Here is a 26,620-nt window from a genome sequence, read left to right on the forward strand (position 1 = left end):
ATTCCTTTGATTTGCAGGAATTTCCGTTCACCTGTTTTGGCTATGGGACAGGAAGTGAAGGCAAATCTCCCCAATTGGACTCCGATGGCAAAAAAATAACAGGGGTTATAACCCTCCCTTACTCTGTTCAAAATGTAAAATAAAGTTTTGCCTCCAGTTCTACTTTTAGTCATAAAAAAAGTTTCAACATCCACAATTAATAGCATTAGATAGAATGATTTGGAATCCCTGTTGAATATTTATTTATGATACAATAGCATCACCCTTCTGCAAACAAGACATATTTAATTTTGAATAACTGTCATCTTCCAGAGAAGATATTGTAGATTAGGACCAGTGCCAAAGTCAATAAAAGTGTGACTGCGTAGTGTGCACCTTTTAGTGAACCTTTGCTCTATTGTTGTTAAAGCAAACACCAAGGCTTTTATTACTCTACTTCTGTTCAGCTCCAGTGATGACCAACCTGAACATTATAAGAATCAGTATGGCGGCACACAGGAGGACAAAATTCCCTAAAGCACACACTAGCAAATAACTAAGAAATATGCCCTCATAATGCATGCTATGACATTGCTAAGACTGCAGTGAGGGAAAAAGATGCTTCTGTTTTAAAGAATAACTAAACCCTAGAACAAATATGTATTACATTGAAGCTTACGTTCTTTAGATATGGTGGCTGCATTCATTTTTTTTAATTTTTTCACGCTAAGACCGTATTTAGCAAGTATAGAAAATACCTTTTGATCTTTGGAGAAATGGAACGTCCATGTCACTTCCTGTGAGATGTTTCAAAGACTCACTTCCTTCCTAGCTATCGTCTGTAAACTGTCCCCCATGTAATTAAAATAAAGATATAGACAATCATACTTGTTGTAGACCATATCAAGAGAAGAGCCTAGGGCAGCCGTTTTCAACCTGTTTAACAAAGGAATAGCAAATAGAAAGCCCAATCAAGCGGAGACATCCTCATATATTCAGCAGAGAGATATCCCAATTCAGCAAAGAGACATTCCCCTCCAACAAAGAGACATCCAACTCCAGCAAAGAGACATCCCCTCCAACAAAGATACAGCCCAATCCAGGAAAGAGACATCCCTATCCAGAAGAGACAGCCCGATCCAGCAAAGAGACAGCCCAATTCAGCAAAGAGACATCCTCAGTCCAGCAAAGAGACAGCCCAATCTAGTAAACAGACAGCCCCTCCAGAATAAGAAATCCCCATATAGCAAAGAGACATCCTGATCCAGCAAAGAGACATCCTCTCCAGAAAAGAGACAGCCCCATATAGCAAAGAGATATCCCCTTCAGAAAAGAGACATCCCCATCCAGCAAAGAGATATCCCCTCCAGCAAAGTGACAGCCCAGTCCAGCAGAGAGGTCGCCATAGAGCAAAGAGACATTCCAATCCAGCAAAGAAACAGCTCAATCCAGCAAAGAGATATCCTGTTCCAGTAAAGAGACATCCCCATCCAGCAAAGAAATATCCATTCCAGCAAAGAGACAGCCCAATCCAGCAAAGAGACAGTCTCATATAGCAAAGACATTGCCTCCAGCAAAACGACAGCCCAATCCAGCAGAGTTGTCCCCATCCATCAAAGAGACATCCCATATAGCAAAGAGATATCTCCTCCAGCAAAGAGACAGGCCAAAAACATCAGCTTAGCTCACAGGTATAAAAATTGTGCAGCAGCAGTGTAGCACCTACACATTCAATGGGCAGGCAGGTCTACGAAAGCTCCCCCCTTGCTCCTTACCACCACCAACCAACTAAGCTGTGATCCCCGCTCAGTAATGCAAAATGCAGCTCTTTTCTTAGTTTGAGTGAACTGCGCATCACCACTGGTCACGTAACACTGACGCCCCGCCCACCCATTACCTCCGGCCAAACAAAGGAAACTATAGCAGAGTTGGCAGCTCAGGACACCAGGAGCGCAATCAAGGAGTGACAGAGCGCACAGCACACTCTGCAGTCAGGATGGCGGGCGTGGAACAATGAATGGGGTGACAGCTCAGGTGCCAAGACGCATTTTCACGTCGCTGACAGCACTGACGCCTGGGATTTGTCAGGCCCTGACTGTACTTCTTTACAGATAGATAAAAAGATCATTGTTGTCAGTGGGAACTTATCTGAGAAGCAGAAATTGCTCATTGCTGAAGGAAGCCCTAGTAACCTCTGGAGGAACTTTAGGGATCCATTGAACCCTGGTCAAGAAACCATGGCCAAGGGTGACAGCCATGGCTTCCTCCATAGACACAGTGGATGTGTGATGTAGCCACCCAGGAACATGAAGTGTGCTATTTGCAGGAATACCACCACACCAAGGACTAATAAACTGCAATATATTACATTTTTGGTTTGGGGTTTAGATACACTTAAGAAACATGCCTTTATAATTCATTGCTAGGACATCACAGTGTGAGAAACAATGCAGATTCTGAAATTCATAACTACAGAAATAATCTTGGTGCAGTTTTAGATCATCTGATACTGAGATCATTCATCAGATCTAAGTGGGCAGAAAGCTGATAAGTCAGTATCCAACTAGAAGGTCATATGCTATAACGACAATATCTGTGTACTTTTTTAACTGATTTAACCCTGATTATTTTCTACTTTACATGTGAATCTATTAAACAGGCTTTCTCTTTCCATACTCATTAAGAAACTAAGCAGTGCAACGTGTCATTATACTTAAAAAATGGAGAAACTCATGCCAGCCAATCAGAATTAGTCCAATTATATACTACTGACAGTTTACTGCTCTTAGCTCAATATGACTGGTCTTTGTAATGCTTTGCTGAATAAGTGCCTATTCATAGAGAAGAGTGGATTCTGCTGATTGCTGGGTAACTAAGCAAGTTATTTATAAAATGCAGGCTATGGGTGTGGAGCCGGTCATGTCCCATGGGCGTAGGTTTGTCACATGACCTTCACAATTTACGTCATTGAACTCTCCTGCACCTATTTTTTCATTTTCCTTCCTTAAAAGAATGGTCTTTGTTGTCCTGAAGCAAGTAGAGTGGAATTGTAAAAGACACTGCTGTGCTTTATGTATTGTTTGTATTTCTTTTTTATAACCTTACCATAGGCAGAACGCTGTTTTACAGCAAAGATCCTCTGGGTCCTATTCTTAACACAGCAGTTACTTTTCACAGTACCTGCATTATATTGGCATATTTTTGAAATGCGGAGTGTAGAATGGGGCCAGCGGTTATTTAAACTATAATCTCATTTAAAGTGTTACTAAACCCACAACAGTAAAATCAGTCTGTATATGCAGTAAAGCATGCTTGTTATATTCACTGTGGAACCTAAGGGGTTGATCCTCTGCATTGTGTAAAAAGGCTGGTTAATCCTCTGCCCCTCCTCTTCTTGAAATGACCACCTGATACAGACTGAACCACATGCACATGTTCAGTTTGGTGTGTATTGCTAGAGAGGTTGTTTTTTTTTTTTTACTTGGGAGGCGGCATGTGATCAGCACAGGGCCAATCAGCACTGTCCAGACAGAGGGTCAAAGGTTTCACATCCTCCTACAGCAGAAAGAAAACTCCTCCTACAAGCTTTAACCAGTACTCTGCTGAAGTCACAAGACTGCTCTAACTTCTGCTGAGAAAAGGTATTTAGCAGTGTATATTTACTAAAATAATTGCATTTCTATGTTGTGTGTACTGTGGGAGACCAGATATAGTGAATGCAGGGTCCTGGGTTTAGTAACTCTTTAAGCTTTATAATGTTAGTGTAATTTTAAAAAGTTGTTTTCAGTCTTTTCAAATCTGCATCTTTCATATTTAAGGTGTATTTGAGTGGTGATCAACAAAAAGAACAATTTTACTCCACTCTGTTTTGATGTCTAGGGACCCTATCACACGGACTTTGTGATCAGAACCGCCTGTCCGTTTTTCAGGCAGACCTGATTGGAAGCTCCATGCAGCTTTATAGGCAGGCTGATATAAACAGACTTGTGCCCATTTACACCTGCCTTCCTCCAAGTCTTTCCAGGTCTGGAAAAAAAACAGAAACAGACTGTCTTTTTCAATTTTTACGGACTAAAACGTGACGTATCTGAAGTAAACACAAGTGTGTATGTATCTGGTTGTGCACAGAGCTATTACGGGTCTACCCGTGTCCGGTGTATAAGTGTGAAGACAAACTGAATGGACATGGATGTCAAAAAATGTATTATGTGCATAGAAAACCCTCAGCGCTATGGACCTCCTAAAAAATGTGTTCGGCTAGCATATATTGTGTTCCCACATGTACAACATAAATAAATAAATGGAAAAATGCAGCGCAATAATATATATACAAAATATAGTGCTAACAATAAATATGTCCAAAAACAAAAGACTGTGCTTGAGAAAATTAATGTGTGCTATACCAGACGTCTAACCAATACATACATATAGGACTCCAAAAACTGCACATAACCAGTGCTCTAAATGAATTGTGCACACAGATAACAAATAAATTGTCCTTAATAGTGAACTGTCCCTTTAACCACTTGCCGTCCGCCTGCTGTTTATAAACGGCAGGACGGTGGCACTTCAGGGGCGGGTTGCCGTTCATAAACGACACCCGCCATTTCTCCCTGGGAGCGCGCAGCACCACGATCCGGTGCCCGTTGTGTCCTCCGGACACAGTGAAACACCAATCGTCGGACGGGATCCCGATCATGTGATCACTGGTTGGCCAATCAGTGATCACATGCAAAGTAGTAAGCAAGATGTCACTTGTGACATCATTTCTTACTACGTGTGAAATCTGTCAATGATCACAGAGGTCACATGGTACAAGGCTATTCACAACAGCCTTGTACCATGTGACAAGCTGTGACCAATCACAGCTCTCACAGTATTTCTCAATGGCTGCAAGAATGCAGACAGAGAGGAGAAATGATTGCTTTTACATCCTATATGGGTGTAAAAGCAATCACTGTAAAAAAAAATAAAAATCTTCATCACCCCCCACAAGTAGTACAGTGTCACCATTGTGACACTGTACTGTTAGGGTGACAGTATGTAAAAAAAAAAAAAAAACATAATATAAAAAAAAAAATAAAAATGTAAAACAGATGTTTTAAAATTATAATTTTTGGTTATAAACTAATTTGGCTTATTTTTTTTTTTTACTAAAAAGATAACGGAATACATTTCGGCAAAGATTTATGATGAAAGATTATTTATTTGCAAAATGTTATAAGAAAAACACTTTTTAACAAAATTTTTGGACTTTTCATTTACATAGCAAAAAAAAGAAAAATCCCTGCGGTGAATAAATACCACCAAAATAAAGCTTTAAAGCTTTAAATAAATGCTAAAAAATTCATATGGGTACAGTGTTGCATGACCGCGCAATTGTCATTCAAAGTGTGATAGCGCTGAAAGCTGAAAATTGCCCTGGATAGGAAGGGGGTAAAAGTGTCCGGACAGGAAGTGGTTAAATCTTGAATATCAGCACGTGGACTTGTGTGGTATATATCCCATAAATCGTGATCCAAATACACCAACTATAAGTGTCATCGGAATATGGTCTCAAAAAATGGTGATCCGTCCCTTTAAATCCGCTGTACTTCAAATAGACCAGTGTAATACACTACTGTATACACGTGTACGGTGCTCCCGTGCTCATCCACTTCCAACACTCTTTTGCGCTCACCTTCAGGTTTGACTCGTAATGACAGGTCAAACTGCGCTTTCCCCTTTAACACGGGAGGATATACTGGTTCATAGACCTTCACCACTGTTAGCCAGCACGTTTAAACATCTCCAGATCGCTCAGAGCTCAGCAGATGAACAAGTCGTCCTTGCCCTGAGGAGGTTGTGTGGTCCCTCAGAGAAGAGCCTTGCACGTATTTATTGTTAGCACTGCATTTTTCCATTTATTTATCAAAAAATGTATTCTCTTCACTTCCAAAAATGTATATCTGTCCCGTTCAGCTCAGATTCAGCAGGGGGTCTGCTCACGGATCACCTGCTGAACAGTGTGAATGGACCCTAACACTGGAACTGAGACTTTGTTTGGGTTTTACAATAATATCAGGTGATGCTTGTATGAAGGTAGTTGATTCTTGTAAGGGGTAACAACAACTGACCCCTTCCCTGGCAGGTTTATGCCATAATGTGCTAGTAGTATTAGCACATTATGACGGACTTACCTGTCAATGGATGCCCCCCAGCACTGCGCTGTCATCTTCCCCCAGTCTTCCTTATGGGCTCACTCTGTTTGGCTGCTTGATTGGCAGGACTGCGATGAAGTTACACCTGCGTATGTGCACTGCAGTCACTTCATCATGGCACAGAGCGGTTGCTGTAAATGTACTGTGAACTGCTCATGCGATGCGTGGTTCAGTGTTCATTATGGCTGACAGGCAGGGGGGAGCTAAATATTGAATACAAGAACAGCGAGCACTCAAGACTCTGATGAGGTCAGCAGTAAATGCACTAAAAAGGAACCCAAGACCTTATATAAAACACAAACAAAAGTTGTTGCAGCGCTGAAAAAAATTAATATATAAAAGTACAATACTCAAAATATTATTAATATGAAGATATTAAATGCAAGTGATAACACAGGAGTGAATGAAGCGCTGAAATGTGGCTGTGAAAGTCATAAAACAAAGAAAGTGTTCATATGATGGTAAGGGTCTGACAAACACCGGTCAGAAAATTGTGCTGCACACGAATCCTGTAGCACAGGTGGTATCAGATTATTCCATGTGACTTTAATCCGTGCAGGGAATTGATAAAAATGCGCACTCACCAGATGCACATAGTGAAAGCGCAATGTGTTGAATCATATATTGACCAAGGATCTGCAGGAAACCCCCTTTAAATGGACCAGACAGACCGCATGGGAAGAGACTCCCTCCACTGAATCTGAGACTGCTCTGCAACCATTATCCAACTGGAGTCCTGGAAATCGTTTAGCTCTCCTTGCTGCAGTGCTGTTCCTGATCCCTTTCACATGTGTGTTTGCCTGTGCTCACCTATAGAAAGGGGGTCGTTAGGGTCTCTTCTGTCATAAAAACCCTGCCTGTCAGGAGTGCGCAGGAGTGACATCATCCCATGCCGGCCAATGAAGATGGCCGAAGACCAGCACCCAGCAAAAGATGCCAGTTTCAGAGAGGAACGGGGACCGTTGAAGGAAAGGTAAGTTATGTGCCGCTTTAAAGACACTTGAGGAGAACAGCAGTGATGAATTGCAGGAAAGGCTGAAAAAAATGTGAAAACTTTTTTATGGAAAAAAAAGTGTCAGTTGCTCATGATACATAGTTCATTATCCCTTACCTGTCCCCTTCTGGCAGCTAAGTGTGTCTTAATGCTGGAAGGTGGGACAGACTTCTCAGTTATGTGAGCACTATGATTTGTTGCCACAGTGGTAACATTGTTTGAGAGTTCTACCGATTCCCTATCATAAACTGAGAATGGGATCTAAAGCCCGGTACACACGGTACTTTTTTTTTTTTTCGTTTAACCCTGTGGGCTGAACGAAAAAAAAAACTGAGAAGCTTGATGTACTATCTGATGTTAGTACAGCAATCTCTGCACTGAGCTATTGTGTTCTGATGGAGGGACTGCCCTCCCCACCAGAACACACCAGTCAGCGTTCGCAGCCATTGACTGCAAGCGCTGATCAGATGCCGATCAGCTGCTGGTTTTTCAGCATGTCCATTAAACAGAAGCCGGGCATTAGTCCAACTTCTGTTGAACAGGATGCTGTACACACAGGTCGAATGTTGACCAGTTTCTGTTCAGCCGGCTGCTATTTGGCCCGTGTGTACCAGCCTTTAGTGAGTGCTCTCTTTGCACGGGAACCTAAGTCCCCATGGACATGTGCGGCGTTAAGGTCCACCCGCTGCTGCACATATGCGTCACATGACTGGCAAGAGGTTAACAAGCTATATGTTATGCAGTTCAGGTTTATATGTACTTTAAAACAGGGGTGTCAAACTGGCGGTCCTCCAGCTGTTGCGAAACAAGTCCCATCATGCCTCTGCCTTTGGGAGTCATGCTTGTAACTGTTAAAACTTGCAATGCTTCTTGGGACTTGTAGTTTGGCAACAGCTGGAGGACCACCAGTTTGACACCTGTGCTTTAAAGTGTTCCTGTAGTCGAAACATTTAGTTTTTAATGTGGAGTGGAGAAGGAATAGATCTCCTGTCGGGAGATTCCTTCACTTCCTGTCTAGGAAAAATATTATCCCCAAAACAGAAAGTGAGGGGAAATTTCTCTAACAGCAACACAGTGACAGAAGTCAAAATGCAATTTTTAAGCTATGTAGGGATTGCTAGAACCTTTGTCAGCTTTTTATTGTTGTCTGTTCCCCTGCTATAGAGAAAGTAAGAGACGATTTTAATAACGGAACCCCAGATAGCAGTAACGCCTGACAGGGGTTCTATCCTTTCCCCATTCTATCTAAAACTAAAAAGAAAAAAAAAAAAAGAAGTTCTGATAAAAATACACTTTAAATGATCTGAGTGCATGTGCTATACCATATTTCTTGCATTGTCGATTTTTCATAGAATTATAGAACTCATCTAATTGAACTACCCTTGATACTGACTGTGTCTCCAGATAAGGGATGTGGTTATTAAAAGTCTTTATGAAGAAATATGAAGTGACTAATGTAGTGTGCCGCTACAAAGGCAGACGGATGACAAATGGGAAGCAAATAAGGTCATGATATCAGTCGGCCAGTCACCCAGACATCAGTAACAGCGCTCACACTACTGGCAGAACAGGGGCAGCTGGTTGTGTTGTCTGGGGCCCAGCCTTTCCAATGTACGTTGCTCATACTGGTCTCTACAAGAACAGTACTGTCCTTCTTTTCAATCCACCACTCACCCATTTTATACTGGAACTGGAAAGACTAGAATGTATCCCATGGTTTGGCAGAGCCTGGCAATGGAGGCAAGGTAATTCAGTCCCCTGTCACAATTAAAAAACAGATTAAGGTGGCCAAATTTTTAAAATTAAATCTGGGGACACCTTACTGACCATGTGCATGTGTATTGTGGGGGTGGAGTAGAGGACGGGGATAATAGAAGCACTCGAATCACGCGACACCAAATATTGGGAGTAGGAGGGCGTAGGGGGTATAGTTTAACAACATGACCTCCGGAAGATTTACCCCCTTTCCTGACCACTCCATTTTTTTGCGATACGGCACTGCGTTACTTCATGCAACGCTGCACATAAATTAAATTATTATCATTTTGTTTACCACAAATAGAGCTTTTTTTGCTGGTATTTGATCACCACTGTGTTTTTAATTTTTTTGAGCTAGAAGCAAAAAAAGGCTGACAGTTTTGGGAAAAAAAACAATATGCCATGCGACTACGGCGGTCAAATCGGTGCGGTTCTGACTTGGTCGGAGCCGCACCGTTTTCTAAAGTAGTAGACTTGGGGGACACTTTTTTCCAGGGACAGACCCTAAAATCAGGGACTGTCCCCTGAAACCAGGGACATCTAGACACCCTAGCAGAGAAGAAACTTTCCTTTTCGTTGAAGAAGGTTAAATATTATAAAGGTTAATTTGGTCCAGCTATCATTCCCTAGTTCTGTTGGGTTAGAGAAGAAATTTTAGTTTTGTTTTTGGCTATGGTTAATACCAGTAATTTTGCTTTGATATTTACTTTTTGCTTTTTAATGGTCAAGGTTATAGCTCTTCTTTAGAAGTACTGCAAACATACAAAATGCCTTCATGAAACACAAGGCATTTCTATGTCATCATCAACACAGATCCAGAAAAAATACCCAGCTATGGGATATGCACCAGTCTGGACCATGGTAACCATGGGAAAACCACTTACCTGGAATTTACCTTTTTGCAGAGTAGTTGGAGCCATGCAATTTAATCCTGTATGTCCATGTGGTTTAGCATACATCCAGAACCACTAGACTTTATCTGTGGTATGGACAATTTTAGATGTACAGTTAGCCACAGATTGATTTGCATGGCTCTTCCCACTAAGCTTGCATTGGAAGCAAGGATTAATAAGCATTCTGTACTTTGTACTGTTTTTGCTGCAAGCGTGGTTAATTGTGTTCATATCCTGTCTTATATGACACAGTGACCATGTATATCAGTAAGAGAAAAAAATTTAGGGAGTGGCTGCCAATTTAATCTTTCAGGAAGACATGTCATTAAGTTAACATGGCCGTTACCAAGATGTGTCATGTATCACTGATAAGTGTACCAAGGCTGACCATAATTTAAAAGGCACCCAATTTAAGAATATGACATATACACTGCTCAAAAAAATTAAAGGAACACTTTGAAAACACATCAGATCTCAATGGGGAAAAATCTCATGCTGGATATCTATACTGATATGGACTGGGTAATGTGTTAGGAACATAAGGATGCACCATTGTTTGATGGAAATGAAAATTATCAACATACAGAGGACTAAATTCAAAGACACCCTGAAAATCAAAGTGAAAAAATTATGCAGCAGGCTAGTCCATTTTACTAAAATTTCATTGCAGCAACTCAAAATGGTCTTTAGTAGTTTGTATGGCCCCCACATGCTTGTATGCATGCCTGACAATCTCGGGGCATGCTCCTAAAGAGATGTAGGATGGTGTCCTGGGGTATTTCATCCCAGATCTTGCCCAGGGCATCACTGAGTTCCTGAACAGTCTGAGATGCAACCTGGCAGCGTTGGATGGACCGAAACATGATATCCCAGAGGTGTTCTATTGGATTTAGGTCAGGCAAGCGTGGTGGCCATTCAATGGTATCAATTCCTTTATCCTCCAGGAACTGCCTATATACTCTCGCTACATGAGGCCAGGCATTATCGTGCACCAGGAGGAACCCAGGACCCACGGCACCAGCGTAGGGTCTGACAATGGGTCCAAGGATTTCATCTCAATGCCTAATGGCAGTCAGGGTGCCATTGTCTGTGTGTCCCTCCATGGATATGCCTCCCCAGACCATCACTGACCCACCACCAAAACGGTCATGCTGAATGATGTTACAGGCAGCATAACGTTTTCCACGGCTTCTCCAGACCCTTTCACATCTGTCACATGTGTTCAGGGTGAATCTGCTCTCATCTGTGAAAAGCACAGGGCTCCAGTGGCAGACCTGACAATTCTGGTGTTCAATGGCAAATGCCAGTTGAGCTCTATGGTGTCGGGCTGTGAACACAGGGCTCACTAGAGGACATCGGGCCCTCAGGCCACCCTCATTAAGTCTGTTTCTGATTGTTTGGTCAGAGACATTCACACCAGTGGCCTGCTGGAGGTCATTTTGTAGGGACTGCTTGTGCAACCTCTGTAGGTTCCAGGTATCGCCTCATGCTACCAGTAGTGACACTGACTCTAGCCAAATGCAAAACTGGTGAAAAACAGTCAGAAAAGATGAGTAGGGAAAAAAATGTCAGTGGCCTTTACCTGTAAAACCATTCCTGTTTTGGGGGTCGTCTTATTGTTGACCAATTAGTGCACCTGTTAATTTCATTAACACCAAAGCAGCTGAAACTGATTACCAACCCCCTCTGTTACTTAACTGACCAGATCAATATCCCAGGAGTTTAATGGACTTGATGCTATACTCTTTTATTCTTTAATTATTTTGAGCAGTGTATAAATTAGCAATATTAAAAGGTCAGCAGAAATATTAAAATTTAAAGTGATATTAAAACTTTGTTTTGTTTTTGTTTTGTTTTTTAAATTGCAAACATGTCATACTTATCTGCTCTGTGCAGTGCTTTTGCACAGAGCAGCCCTGATCCTCTTTTTCTCGAGTCCCCCTCTGGCGCTCCTGACTCCTCCCCTTGGCACTGGTGCGTTGTGGTGCATTTTTTGTATGAAGGTAAAAACCCCTCTGTGTGCTGCTCCCCTCACAGCCCCCCCAATACTCACCTGAGCCCCATCTTGATCCAGCGATGTGTACAGGAGCCTCATTGTCCTGGTTCTTTCTCTACTCATTGGATGAGACAGCCAGTGAGACAATAAGGAGAGAACCACGGGTGGGGCCGAGTCACAGCTCTATGTGAATTATTGACATATAGAGTGGGGCTTGGGAGCGAACATGCACCAGTGTCCCCATAGCAAGCGGCTTGTTATTGGGGGCACTGGTCAAGGGGGAGGAGTCAGGAGCGCCTGCGGGGGACCCGAGAAGAAGAGGATCAGGGCTGCTCTGTGCAAAACCTTTGCACAGAGCAGGTATGACATGTTTGTTATTTGAAAAAAAACCACGAGCCTTTAATATTACTTCAACTTTTACATCACATGGTGAGTTCGGAAGTTTTGTAACAAGTTCTAATTAAAGATCAGTGTTTTATAGTGTAATTCCCCTGTCAGTATTCATTCTTGTTTCTGGCCAGTTCTAGAGCAGCATAAGGGGAAGTTTCAGATCAGTAGATACAGTTTAAAGTGTTACTAAACCACAGAAAATAGAAATGCATTAATTTTAGTATATATAAACTGCTAAATACCTTTTCTCATCAGCAGTTAGAGCAGTTTTGTGGCTTCTATCAGTGTCCAGCTGAGCATTGGTTAAAGCTTGGAGGAGGAGTTTTCATTATCATTTGCCTGTCCTATGAGGCTGCATAACCCCTGACTCTCTGTCCAGATGGTGCTGATTGGCCCAGTACTGACCAGATGCACCCTCCCAAAGAAAAAAAGCAGTATTCTCTCTAGCAGTATACACTAAACTGAGCATGTACAGAGTGACTCCTAGAGCTCTGTATTATCAGCAGATGGATTGGGGACTGTGGAAGAAAGGGGGGGGGATCAGGGAAGACAGGATCAAACAGCCTTTTTACTTCCTTAGGTTCCACAGCGAGTATAACAAGCATGTTTTACTACATATACAGACTGATTTTACTATTGTGGGTTTAGTAACACTTTAATATAGAGTTAGAGTATGAGGAGCAGAGAAGAAGAGAAGTACAGTGTCTCATCCTCTCATACATATCCTTATAGCATACATATCTTTTTTTTCCTGTTTATTAACCCACCTACTCCATAGATGATTTCTGATTGGCTGCTATGAATTACTGCACATAACACTTTGTCTCCATGAATAAGGCTACTAGTTTAGTAAATCGTGGTGCTCTTTGGATATTTTGACTATATTGCAAAATATTTTCAATACATAATTACAGTAACTATTATAGTTTAAGTTTTCATTTCTTTTTTTTTTCTACAGGAAGTGTGGCAGCAATTACGATAGTTGTCATTGGTCTTGTATTAATAATATTTGGAGCAGCAGCTTTCTGGAAAATTAGGTAAGTAAATGTTGTGTTTTGGGGGATTTTTTTAAAAATGTTCTGTTAACAAAACATGTATTATTTACCCTTGTCTGCTTTGAGCCAACGAAAGTGGAAGTTGGTAGTGTTCCGCAGCGTGATTCACTATCAATCTGTACAAAAAGGCTTTGTTTTCTAAATACAGTACATTAAAATATGAACCTTTATTAGCCAGGTTCACACCTGTGCTTTTTTTTTCTGTGTTTCAGAAATGCAGTGCATGCCAATTATCATTATTTCCTACATCTATGCATTTTTTGCAGGCGTGTTTTTTTGGAAAGGGTCAGAGACTTCTTTTCCCGCAGCAGTTTGTGTTGTTAGCCCAATAGACTTCAATGGAACCACATATAAAACGCTGTGTTTCATGTACACTTTTGGTGCATTTTTATGCGTTTTCCGTTTTTAATCTGCCCAGCAACAAGTTGGCCAAAAAAAAAACGCTAAACGTGTCAAAAACACACTGCAAAAAGCACTGCAGACAGAGATCAAATGCAAACTGTATAGGTGTGAACCTAGCCTTCCTGTGTACTCGGATTTCTTTAAGGTCTCGTTCAGACAGGTTCTGGCACCTACAGTGAAGGAAATAAGCATTTGATCCCCTGCTCTTTGGTTTTTGCCATGGTGGAGAGTTTGGAATCTGATTGTTTGATTGCTCCTGTGGACAGGTGTCTTTTATACAGGTAACTAAATGAGATTAGCAGCACTCTCTTTAAGAGACTGCTTCTAATCTCAGCTTGTTACCTGTATGAAAGACACCTGGTAGCCAGAAATCCTGCTGAATGATATGGGATCAAATACTTATTTCCCTCATGAACATGCAAATCAGTGCATCATTTGTTAGACATGCATTTATTATGAATTTTTTGTTGCTATTCTGTCTCTCTGTGTTACAATACACCTACCATTCGATGTTTAGACTGATCATTTCTTTGTGAGTGGGCAAACATTCAAAATCAGCAGGGGATCAAATACTTATTTCTTTCACTGTATACTGCGTGCAGGAGGCACTTGTTTTAGTATCTACATCTGCCACCAGCTGCTTGCAGACAGTTTATGAAAGTGGATGCAGACACAATGAGGTTGATTTACTAAAACTGGAGGGTGCAAAATCTGGTGCAACTGTGCATGGTAGCCAATCAGCTTCTAACTTCTGCTTGTTCAAGCTTTGACAAAAAAAAGCTGGAAGCTGATTTGTCTCTATGCAGATCTGAAAACAATTTTTCATTCTCCAGTTTTAGTAAATCAACCCCAAAGGCTGCACAGACACAGCCTAAATTGCAGTATGAGTTCCAGGTCCCATCTAAACAGGACCGGAAACTGAACTTACATGGGGCCAGCTTGGTTACAATTATCCATGTGTCACATTCACAGGGCCTCTTGGTGTGAAAATGTTCACTGTAGTACTCTGTGCTGAATACAGTCAGTGCTATCCTATTCTGGTGCTACCAGATCTACTTGCTGTCTGTGTACTGCACACAGCCGGTTGGATTTACTAAAGGCAATTAGACTATGCACTTTGGAAGTGTCCTTGCACCAATTTTCCCCAGAGCTTAATGAATATGGTAAAGCTGTGCTGATTTCCATTATCTAATTATGTGCAAGCAAAAATGCTGTTTTTTTTTTATTTTCCTTGTACACGATTGGGTTTTCTTTACAGAGTGCACTAAGCTCAGGGGAAAAGGAGTGCAACTGCACTTTTCAAAGTGCACAGTCTGTTTCCCTTTAATAAATGCATCTAAGCGAGTCACTTACTCTTAAATGAATACAAGATGTTCTCTGATTGGATGAGGTGGAAAACGGGATATCATCAACCCATCCTCTCCGCCTCATCCAATTAGAGAACTCTGTGTATTCATTGAAAAAAAGACATTTGCTGAATGTTGGGGGTGCAGTTATATATTGGGGGTACAGAGCGAGACACTCCTTGTGTTCAGTGTACAAACAGCAAGTTGCTCCAGCTGCACCCAACTACTGTATATGTAGCACAGACTACTACAATGAACATTTACAGCCCCAGCAGACCTCCAGATGCAATGCATGGATAATAAATTACATGTAACCTAGCTGGCCCCTATTTAACTACTTGCCTACCCCCTTCCTGTCCAGGCCAATTTTCAGCTTTCAGTGCTATTACACTTTGAATGACAATCGCGCGGTCATGCAACACTGTACCCAAACACAATTTTTATCTTTTTTTGAGAGCAATAGAGTTTTCCTTTGGTGGTAATTTAATCACCACTGGGTTTTTTTTTATTTTTTGCTAAACAAACTAAAAAATACTGAAAATTTTGAAAAAAAAATGTACAGGCACTTTAACCTCCCTGGCGGTATTCCCAAGTGTAGCTCGGGGTAATATTTCAGTACCAAAAGCGGTAACCCCGAGCTACACTCGGGAATACCATGCGGCACTGCTCCGGCATGTGTTCTTCACTTACCTTACCCTGCGCTCCCACGATGTGTCCCCTGCAGCGTCCCCGGCCATCTCCTCCGGCCGATGCCGGCATCCGGCTTCTGTGTCCTGTCCCTGTGACGTCGGGACGTACGGGCACCGGCGGGAAATTTAAAAATTTTAAAAAATGTCATTTTTTTTTTTTTCATTTTACACAGTAAAACATTGCTGTTTCAACCTATTTCACATACATATTGTCCCTAGTGCTTTGTCCTGTGCCCTGCCTGCATTTTGTCTGTTCTTTCTGCCTGGAAACTGAGAAATGTCCATGGCGTCCAAAAAGTGTCCCTTTAGGTCAAAAGCGGTTTAGATCAGCTAGAGAACAGTGATAGTAAATTAGAACCACTTGCAGAATTGAGTGATAATGATTCGTGGGGGGAAATTCGTCATCAGAAACTGAAAACGATTTTGCGACTGAGCTCAGCAATGTGCGAACTTGGCGCTCTATTTCACATTTCAGTGTTTTTGGTTTGATTATATTATTGAATTAAATTTTTTATTATATTTATATTATTTTTATGATTATTTATTAAATTATAATTTATGATTTTGTGTTTCAAATTTTATCATACCCGGGATGTTTACTAGACTCTTGTTCGGACAGATTTCAGTGAGTTTTTCCTAAAAATTACAGGCCTACAATAAAAAAAATACATATTTCCATGCAAAAAAATGGTACCGCTTTCAGCACCAAAAATCTGAAATAATCATACCGCCAGGGAGGTTAAACCCATTTGGATCTCTATTGGATCTCTTTGCTTGGTGGTTTTTAACCAATTTTGTACAATAAAATGTATTTTAAAATTTTTGCAATCTATGTCTATCTGTGCCTTTAAAGTCCCAATTAAAGAGGGTTGTTTCCAAGATTATACATTTTGGGGATGATAGCACCATCCAGCACCACACCAATATTTATTATATTTTAGGCCAAAATACCGTATTTTTCGCCGTATAAGACGCACTTTTTCTTCCCCAAAACTGGGGGGGAAATATCAGTGCGTCTTATAGAGCGAATATGGAGCGGCCGGTCCGGTATTTCCACCGCGGCCGTGTCAGAATACTGGGCCGGCCGCTCAGCTCTGCAGCGGGACCTTACCTGTTCCTCTATCCAGCGGCGTGCTGTCTTCCCGGCTTCTGTAGTGTGGGCACTGAGCATGACAGCCGGGTGCCAAGTGCGCATGCGCAAGAAGCGGTGCTTTTTGTGAATGGTAAGGCGGTACCTGGGACACATGACAGATCCCAGAAACCGCCGGACCAATCACAAAGCGCAAGTGCTTCTCGCTCATGCGCACTGGGCACCCGGCTGTCATGCCGAGCGCCATTACAGAAGCCGGGAAGACAGCGCGCCGCTGGATCGAGGAACAGTTAAGATCAAACAAAAACTCTGCGGAAGTAAGAGCGGGTACCTGTCAAATTCAGGTACCCGCTCCCCACCTCCCCAAAGGTCAGCAGTCATCTGTACTGTCCGCAGTCTCTGGTCATCCCTGTGCTGTCCGCAGTCTCTGGTCATCCCTGTGCTGTCCGCAGTCTCTGGTCATCCCTGTGCTGTCCGCAGTCTCTGGTCATCCCTGTGCTGTCCGCAGTCTCTGGTCATCTTCTGTACTGTGTCTGCAGTCCATTAGTTCAGAATTTTTTTTTTCCTGTTTTCTGCCTCTAAAACCTAGGTGTGTCTTATGGTCAGGTGCGTCTTATATGGCGAAAAATACGGTAGTTCTCAGGTACATTTTAAATTGTGTATCAAAAATGAAAGAAAAAATACTCCGGAAGAAAAAGGTTAAAACGAGTGATCTGTAGGATGTTTTGCCGTTATTTTTTATTATACTTAGTAAGATCAAAATAATAAGCCCTGCAGCCCTTATTAGATATGCAGCTTTCTGTGTCATTTTCTCATCAATGATGAAATTTTCAATGTAGTAAACTTTAAGGAACTTACAGGGATGTGATAAACTATGCAGTGGGCTGTCTGTGATTTAGTCTTGAGACATGTGCAGACATCTAGGAGAGGCAGTAAGTGAATTATAGGAGCAGAGAGATGAGATTCTGGGAAAACATGTCAGCAAGCTGAATATTTTCCTTGCTATGGTAGCAAGCAAAATAAATTAAAATTAAGACTGGCTGCAGACTAAAATTGAAGGGTAATTGTTAACAGCACTATACGCTCTTCACCCTGTCCTGCACATACTGCCTTTTTTCATCCCCCCACCACACACACATACAGTGCTGCCTACCATCATACCCTCCACACCCCTTTTATTCATACACTGTTCATGGTCATACCTTCCATGCTCCTCTCATGTACTCCTTTTCTGTGCATACTAGCTACTGTCATACCATGCACACTCCACTCCTGCATATACTATCTGCTGTCATAGCCTCCATACTCATCTCCTGCACATACTGCCTACTACACTCCTTTCCTGCACATTCTGCCTTCCACACTTCTCTCCTGCACATACTGCCTGCTACACTCCTTTCCTGCACATTCTGCCTTCCACACTTCTCTCCTGCACATACCTCCTGCTACACTCCTTTCCTGTACATTCTGCCTTCCACACTTCTCTCCTGCACATACCTCCTGCTACACTCCTTTCCTGCACATTCTGCCTTCCACACTTCTCTCCTGCACATACCGCCTGCTACACTCCTTTCCTGCACATTCTGCCTTCCACACTTCTCTCCTGCACATACCGCCTGCTACACTCCTTTCCTGCACATTCTGCCTTCCACACTTCTCTCCTGCACATACCTCCTGCTACACTCCTTTCCTGCACATTCTGCCTTCCACACTTCTCTCCTGCACATACCGCCTGTTACACTCCTTTCCTGCACATTCTTCCTTCCACACTTCTCTCCTGCACATACCGCCTGCTACACTCCTTTCCTGCACATTCTGCCTTCCACACTTCTCTCCTGCACATACCTCCTACTACACTCCTTTGCTGCACATTCTTCCTTCCACACTTCTCTCCTGCACATACCGCCTGCTACACTCCTTTCCTGCACATTCTGCCTTCCACACTTCTCTCCTGCACATACCTCCTGCTACACTCCTTTGCTGCACATTCTTCCTTCCACACTTCTCTCCTGCACATACCGCCTGCTACACTCCTTTCCTGCACATTCTGCCTTCCACACTTCTCTCCTGCACATACCTCCTGCTACACTCCTTTCCTGCACATTCTGCCTTCCACACTTCTCTCCTGCACATACCGCCTGCTACACTCCTTCCCTGCACATTCTGCCTTCCACACTTCTCTCCTGCACATACCGCCTGCTACACTCCTTTCCTGCACATGTCATGTGCTACACTCCTTTCCTGAACATACTGCCTGCCATACTCCTCTCCTACACATTTTGCCTACAACACTCCTTTCCTGCACATACCACCTGCTACACTCCTCTCCTGCACATACTGCCTACCTTGCTCCTCTCCTACACATGCTGCCTACAACACTCCTTTCCTGCATATAACGTCTACCACACTCCTTTCCTGGACATGCCACCTGCTACACTCCTCTCTTGCCCATTCTGCCTACTACACTCCTCTCCTGCACATGCTGCATACTACACTCCTTTCCTGCATATAACGTCTACCACACTCCTTTCCTGGACATGCCACCTGCTAAACTCCTCTTCTTCACATTCTGCCTACTACACTCCTCTCCTGCACATGCTGCCTACTACACTCCTTTCCTGCACATACCACCTGCCACACTCCTTTCTTGCACATGCCATCTGCCACGCTCCTCTCCTGCACATACTGCCTACTACACTTCTTTCCTGCACATACCACCTGCCACACTCCTTTCCTGCACATTCCTCTTGCCACGCTCCTCTCCTGCACATACTGCCTACTACATTCCTTTCCTGCACATAACGCCTGCCACACTCCTCTCCTGCACATACTGCCTACTACACTTCTTTCCTGCACATAACGCCTGCCACACTTCTTTCCTGCACATGCCACCTGCCACACTCCTCTTCTGCATATGCTGCCTACTACACTCTCCTCCTGCATATGCTGCATACTACACTCCTTTCCTGCACATAACATGTTACACTCCTCTCCTGCATATGCTGCATACTATACTCCTTTCCTCACATAACGTGTTACACTCCTCTCCTGCACATACGGTACTTCTTACTTTGCTCCTCTCCTGCACATACTGCCTACAACAGTCCTTCCCTGCACATACTTTCTGCTACACTCCTCTCCTGCACATACTGTCTGCCCTCCTACTCTCTACACACACTGCCTGCCTTCTAACCCCTTTACATTCCTCTCCTGCATATCCCCCCCACCACCAAGGAACCCATCATACCCTCCACACTCCTTTCCTGCACATACTGCTCACTGTCCTATCATCCACACCCCTCTCCTGTACATACAGTCACAGTGTAATATGGGGCAAAATATACATAAAAAACTCTCCATCAGAGCTGTTTATCTTTCTTTTGCTTTAACCCTACTTGTCTCTCAACTCCATGTTTGTTCTTTTTTCAATTGAGGTCAATTGTTTTTTTAAAGCTGAACTCAGGGCATAAAATAATTCTCATTTAAACACATTCCTTAATAGCCAAAAGAAAATGTATACACTTTATGTGCACCAAATGTCTTTGAAAAGCCAGATATTATCTTGTAAAATAAGCAGCCTCATCATCACTGTGTTGTACATAGTCTGAGATCAAAGTTGTGGGTGGGTGGATCCTCATCTACCCACTACAGGCTGCCTCTCGTTATACACTTGCTATAATTCATGTTACTGCACTGTGCAGTAACACTGTTCTGCATAGAAACTAATCAGCTTACAGGTATTATTGCCGAAGCTTAATTGAACAAGCTGAAATTAGAAGCTGATTGGCTACCATGCACAGCTGCACCAGATTCCGAGTTCACCAATTTTAGTAAATCTCCCCAAATTTGCCTCTGCTCCGGTTCAGGAAATGCTGTGAATCCTGTGCATTTCCCTTGCTGCACTGCAGTCACATCACGTTCATGCAATCTGGTGCGAGTGTCAATATTAAAGTAACCTCCCTGGCGGTATTCCCGAGTGTAGCTCGGGGTAAAGTTTCGGGGTAAAGTTTCAAGAGGTAACCCCGAGCTACACTCGGGAATACCATGTGGCGCTGCTCCTGGATCTGTTCTTCACTTAATTTGTCCTGCGCTCTCGCGATGTCCCTCCTGCAGTGTCCCCGGCAATGTCCTCCGGCGGATGCTGGCATCTGTCATCTGGGTTCCGTCCCCTGCGAGCGTTGGGACGTACGGGGACGGAACGGCGGGAAATTTGAAAATGACACAAACTGACATTCACTAAATTCACTAAAATTACATAGTAAAACATTACTGTATCAAACCATTTCACATACATTTTGTCCCTAGTGCTTTGTCCTGTGCCCTGCCTGCATTTTTACTGTTCTTTCTGCCTGGAAACTGAGAAACGTCCATGGCGTCCAAAAAGCGTCCGTTTAGGTCAAAAGCGGTTTTAGACCAGCTAGAGAACAGCGATAGTAAATTAGAACCACTTGCAGAATTGAGTGATAATGATTTGTGGGGAAATTCGTCATCAGACACTGAAAACGATTTTGCGACTTTGCTCAGTGATGTGCGAACATGGCGCTATATTTCAAATTTCAGTGTTTTTGGTTTGATTATATTATTGAATTACATTTATTATTATTATATTATTATTTTTTATGATTATTTATTAATATATAATTTATGATTTCGTGTTTCAAATTGTAACATACCCGGAATGTTTACTAGACTCTTGTTCGGACAGATTTCAGCGAGTTATTCCTAAAAATTACAGGCCTACAATAAAAAAAATACATATTTTCATGCAAAAAAAGTACCGCTTTGAGCACAGAAATATGGACATAATCAGACCGCTAGGGAGGTTAATAAACAGATCGCAAAACGTGACGTGATTACCAGAAATCGCATTGCATGCATGTTCTCATCCATGCAATGCAATTCAGGTGCGGCTTTAAAAAAGAGTCCTGCACCTTTTTGGTGTGGATGCGATGCGATTTGAGCCATATAAAGTGTATAGTTGAAATTGCACCACACAGACATTTGCATGTACAGGTGAAACTCAAAATATTTGAATATCGTGCAAAAGTTCATTTATTTCAGTAATGCAACTTAAAAGGTGAAACTAATATATGAGATAGACTCATTACATGCAAAGCAAGATAGTTCAAGCCGTGATTTGTCATAATTGTGATGATTATGGCTTACAGCTCATGAAAACCCCAAATCCACAATCTCAGAAAATTAGAATATTGTGAAAAGGTGCAATATTCTCGGCTCAAAGTGTCCCACTCTAATCAACTAATTAAGCCATAACACCTGCAAAGGGTTCCTGAGCCTTTAAATGGTCTCTCAGTCTGGTTCAGTAGGAATCACAATCATGGGAAAGACTGCTGACCTGACAGTTGTGCAGAAAACCATCATTGACACCCTCCATAAGGAGGAAAAGCCTCAAAAGGTAGTTGCAAAAGAAGTTGGATGTTCCTCCTTATGGAGGGTGTCAATGATGGTTTTCTGCACAACTGTCAGGTCAGCAGTCTTTCCCATGATTGTGATTCCTACTGAACCAGACTGAGAGACCATTTAAAGGCTCAGGAACCCTTTGCAGGTGTTATGGCTTAATTAGCTGTATCAAAGCACATTAATAGAAAGTTATGTGGAAGCGAAAAGTGTGGAAGAAAAAGGTGCACAAGCAGCAGGGATGACCGCACCTTGGAGAGGATTGTCAGGAAAAGGCCATTCAAAAGTGTTGGGGACTTTCACAAGGAGTGGAATGAGGCTGGAGCCAGTGCATCAAGAGCCACCACACACAGACGGATCCTGGACATGGGCTTCAAATGTCGTATTCCTCTTGTGAAGCCGCCCCTGAACAACAAACAACGTCAGAAGCGTCTTACCTGGGCTAAAGAAAAACAGACCTGGTCTGTTGCTCAGTGGTCCAAAGTCCTCTTTTCTGATGAGAGCAACTTTTGCATCTCATTTGGAAACCAAGGACCCAGAGTATGGAGGAAGAATGGAGAGGCACACACTGCAAGATGCATGAAGTCCAGTGTGAAGTTTCCACAGTCTTTGATGATCTGGGGAGCCATGTCATCTGCTGGTGTTGGTCCACTGTGCTTCATTAAGTTCAGGGTCAACGCAGCCATCTACCAGGAGATTTTGGAGCACTTCATGCTTCCTTCCGCAGACAAGCTTTATGGGGATGCTGACTTCATTTTCCAGCAGGACTTGGCACCTGCCCACACTGCCAAAAGCACCAAAACCTGGTTCAATGATCGTGGGATTACTGTGCTTGATTGGCCAGCAAACTCGCCTGACCTGAACCCCATAGAGAATCTATGGGGCATTGCCAAGAGAAAGATGAGAGACATGAGACCGAACAATGCAGAAGAGCTGAAGGCCACTATTGAAGCATCCTGGTCTTCCATAACACCTCAGCAGTGCCACAGGCTGATAGCTTCCATTCCACGCCGCATTGAGGCAGTAATTGCTGCAAAAGGGGCCCAAACCAAGTACTGAGTACATATGTATGCTTATACTTTTCAGAGGTCCGATATTGTTCTATGTACAATCCTTGTTTTATTGATTGCATGTAATATTCTAATTTTCTGAGATTGTGGATTTGGAGTTTTCATGAGCTGTAAGCCATAATCATCACAATTATGACAAATCATGGCTTGAACTATCTTGCTTTGCATGTAATGAGTCTATCTCATATATTAGTTTCACCTTTTAAGTTGCATTACTGAAATAAATGAACTTTTGCACGAAATTCTAATTTTTCGAGTTTCACCTGTAATTCACACAGGAATGCAGTGCGATTCCTGTGTGAATTACATGCAGTGTCCCGCACCGCATAGTGTGAACCGGCTGTCAAAAAGGTTTCTGATTTTTACACAATGTTTGCTGGATAGTATTTTAAGGCCATAAGAGCTTCCTTGCCACTCTGTATCATTGAGACACCTGCGTATTGAAATTTGGTGTAAAAATGTTGTATTGTGCGTGATGGAATGGCTATCTATGGTCACCTTCATGCTACACCAGTATTTAATCATTTCAATGCATAATATTTTATATGTAGATAAGATGTTTCCCCACTTCTCTGGAACAATAATCCTTAGGATGAATGCCAGATAAAAATGTACTTATTTTGCCTGGCTACTCCTTTCTGTCACTGGCCCTGTGTATATCACCGACACCACTGCTCTGGAGATTAGAGAGGAATTTTCTGTTTATTATGTTGACAATAGAAATGAGTCAGCTCTCAGCAAGGAAATGAAACTACAGCGGAATATATGTCTTGAACCTGCGGTCAGCAGACATTCCATTTGATGTAGTTTCTATTCCACAAACCTAGTCATTTGTAGCTGCTGCTTTCCTGCTCAATTACATTGTAATTAAAGTGGACCTCTATCCCAAACACCCTTTTTTAGCTTTGGATAGACTAAGAAGTTAAGAGTTCTCCTCATGTCCTCCCCTTTGGAGTAACTTTGATATCAAAATGTGGGGACAATACAATAAAAATACCTTTTTTAACCACTTGCCCTCCTGAGGATTTACCCCCTTCCAGACCAGACCATTTTTTGCATTACGGCGCTGCGTTACTTTGAATGACAATTACACGGTCGTGCAATGCTGCACACAAATGAAATTTCCGTCCTTTTTATTCCCACAAATAGAGCTTTCTTTCAGTGGTATTTGATCACCTGTGCGGTTTTTTTTTGCACTATAAATAAAAAAAGACTGACAAGCATGTCCAATAAAAAAATTTAAAAAAATCAAATTTCAACCTACATTTAGGCTAAAATGTATTCTGCTACAAGTCTGCTAATAAAAATTCCAATACGTTTAAATTAATTGGTTTACATAAAGTTATAGCATTTCTGACACTGCGGAGAACTGACTTGGTGTCACTGACATCCCCAGTGACACCATCACAGTGATCAGGGCAATTAAAAACACTGACGCTGTACTAATGGCACTGGGCAAGAAGGGGTTAACATGTGGGACAATCAAAGGGTTAACTGTGTGATGTTTTACTAACTGCTGTGTGTATGTGCTTCACTGTAAGCACACTGCTTTGCATGGCTCTGCTGTGCAAAGCCATGCCTAGCAGTGTGCAGAAGCTGACAGGGGAGAGAACTGCATTGTTTACTTACAGTTCTCTCCCTTCATCACTAATGCTCTTCGATCACCGGGTGTCGGCGAGTAATCACCAGTTGGGACCTGGTGATTGAAAGCCGAGGCCGCGAAAAGCGGCGCGGGTAGGGGGCGTGTGGGCTCGCATGTGCCCCCCCACCCGGAAATGCATAGTCATGTATACATGCGTGATTTTTCACACCCCTGCCGCCCTGAAGCAGTATACCTGCTATAGGGCAGTGGGAAAGCGGTTAATAGAGTGGGAAAGGGCTTGACCTGTTTATGGATTATTGTGATACTGTTGGTAAATGTCACAAAGACAATCGTCAAGAGATCTGAAAGTTTCCCAATGGTGACAGCAGTACGGGGCTTGTAGAGATTCCAGGCCTTTCCTGGCTATCCAGAAGAAAAAAAAATGTAATTAATATTACAATTGAAGGTTTTTTTTACTTGTAGATCTATCAAAATATGCATTATTGGACAACAATCCTCATTTTTATGGGTTCCTTTAGAGAAAAATCTCTTGTTATAGATTTCCCTGAGACAAGGCGCTGCATGTGTTTGTCTTTAATTCCCCATCTTGGATGTATTAACAAGCATATATGCTATTAACCACATCAGAAAGATTTACCCCCTTCATGACCAGGTCATTTTTTGTGATACTGCACTACGTTATTTTAACTGACAATTGCGCGGTCATGCAACACTGTACATAAATGAAATTTGTAATTTTTTTCCCGCAAGTAGAGCTTTTTTTTGGTGGCATTTGATCACCTCTGGGTTTTTTATTGTTTGCGGTATAAAAGAAAAAGACCGGAAAAAAAATTCTGCTATAAAACATATGAAATAAAAAAATCTAATTTCTAAATAAATTTAGGCCAAAATATATTCTGCTACATATTCTTGGTAAAAAAAAAATCACAATAAAGAATATATTGATTGGTTTGCACAAAAGTTATAGTGTCTACAAACTACGGTATACATAATGGAAATTTATATATACAGTCATGGCCGAAATTGTTGGCACCCTTGATATTTCTCCAGGAAATCATGTATTTCTCACGAAACGTATTGCATTAACACATGTTTTGCTATACACATGTTTATTCCCTTTGTGTGTATTGGGACAAAACAAAAAAAGGGAGGAAAGAAAGCAAATTCGACATAATGTCACACAAACCTCCAAAAATGGGCTGGACAAAAGTATTGGCACCCTTTCACAACTGCGGATAAATAAGAATGTTACAAGCATGTGATGCTCCTGTAAACTCACCTGGGGCAAGTAACAGGTGTGGGCAATATAGAAATCACACCTGAAAGCAGATAAAAAGGAGAGACGTTCACTTAACCTTTGCATTGTGTGTCTGTCTGTGCCACACTAAGCATGGACAACAGAAAGAGGAGACGAGAACTGTCTGAGGACCTGAGAACCAAAATTGTGGCAAAATATCAACAATCTCAAGGTTACAAGTCCATCTCCAGAGAACTAGATTTGCCTTTGTCCACAGTGCGCAACATTATCAAGAAGTTTGCAACCCATGGCACTGTAGCTAATCTCCCTGGTCGTGGACGGATGAGGAAAATTGATGAAAGATTGCAACGCAGAATAGTCCGGATGGTGGATAAGCAGCCCCAAACATGTTCCAAAGACATTCAAGCTGTCCTGCAGGCTCAGGGAGCATCAGTGTCAGCGCGAACTATCCGTCGACATTTAAATTAAATGAAACGCTA

At 42.3% G+C, this 26,620-nt stretch overlaps 1 protein-coding gene across 1 annotated transcript in view; it reads left to right on the top strand.

The window, feature by feature from the left end:
- PARM1 (prostate androgen-regulated mucin-like protein 1) overlaps nt 1-26,620 on the top strand; it is a gene marked incomplete at its 5' end in the record, with an annotated part of 53,767 nt that overhangs the window by 12,800 nt on the left and 14,347 nt on the right. Inside the window, one exon of the mRNA XM_089652281.1 lies at nt 13,169-13,247. Within this exon, the coding sequence (XP_089508407.1) occupies nt 13,169-13,247 (79 nt within the window). The remainder of the gene's footprint in view (nt 1-13,168; nt 13,248-26,620) is intronic.

This window comes from Staurois parvus, unplaced genomic scaffold (assembly GCF_062004578.1).
Source record: "Staurois parvus isolate SC_StPar_1 unplaced genomic scaffold, SC_StPar_1.0 ptg000679l, whole genome shotgun sequence".
Classification (NCBI taxonomy): Eukaryota; Metazoa; Chordata; class Amphibia; order Anura; family Ranidae; genus Staurois; species Staurois parvus.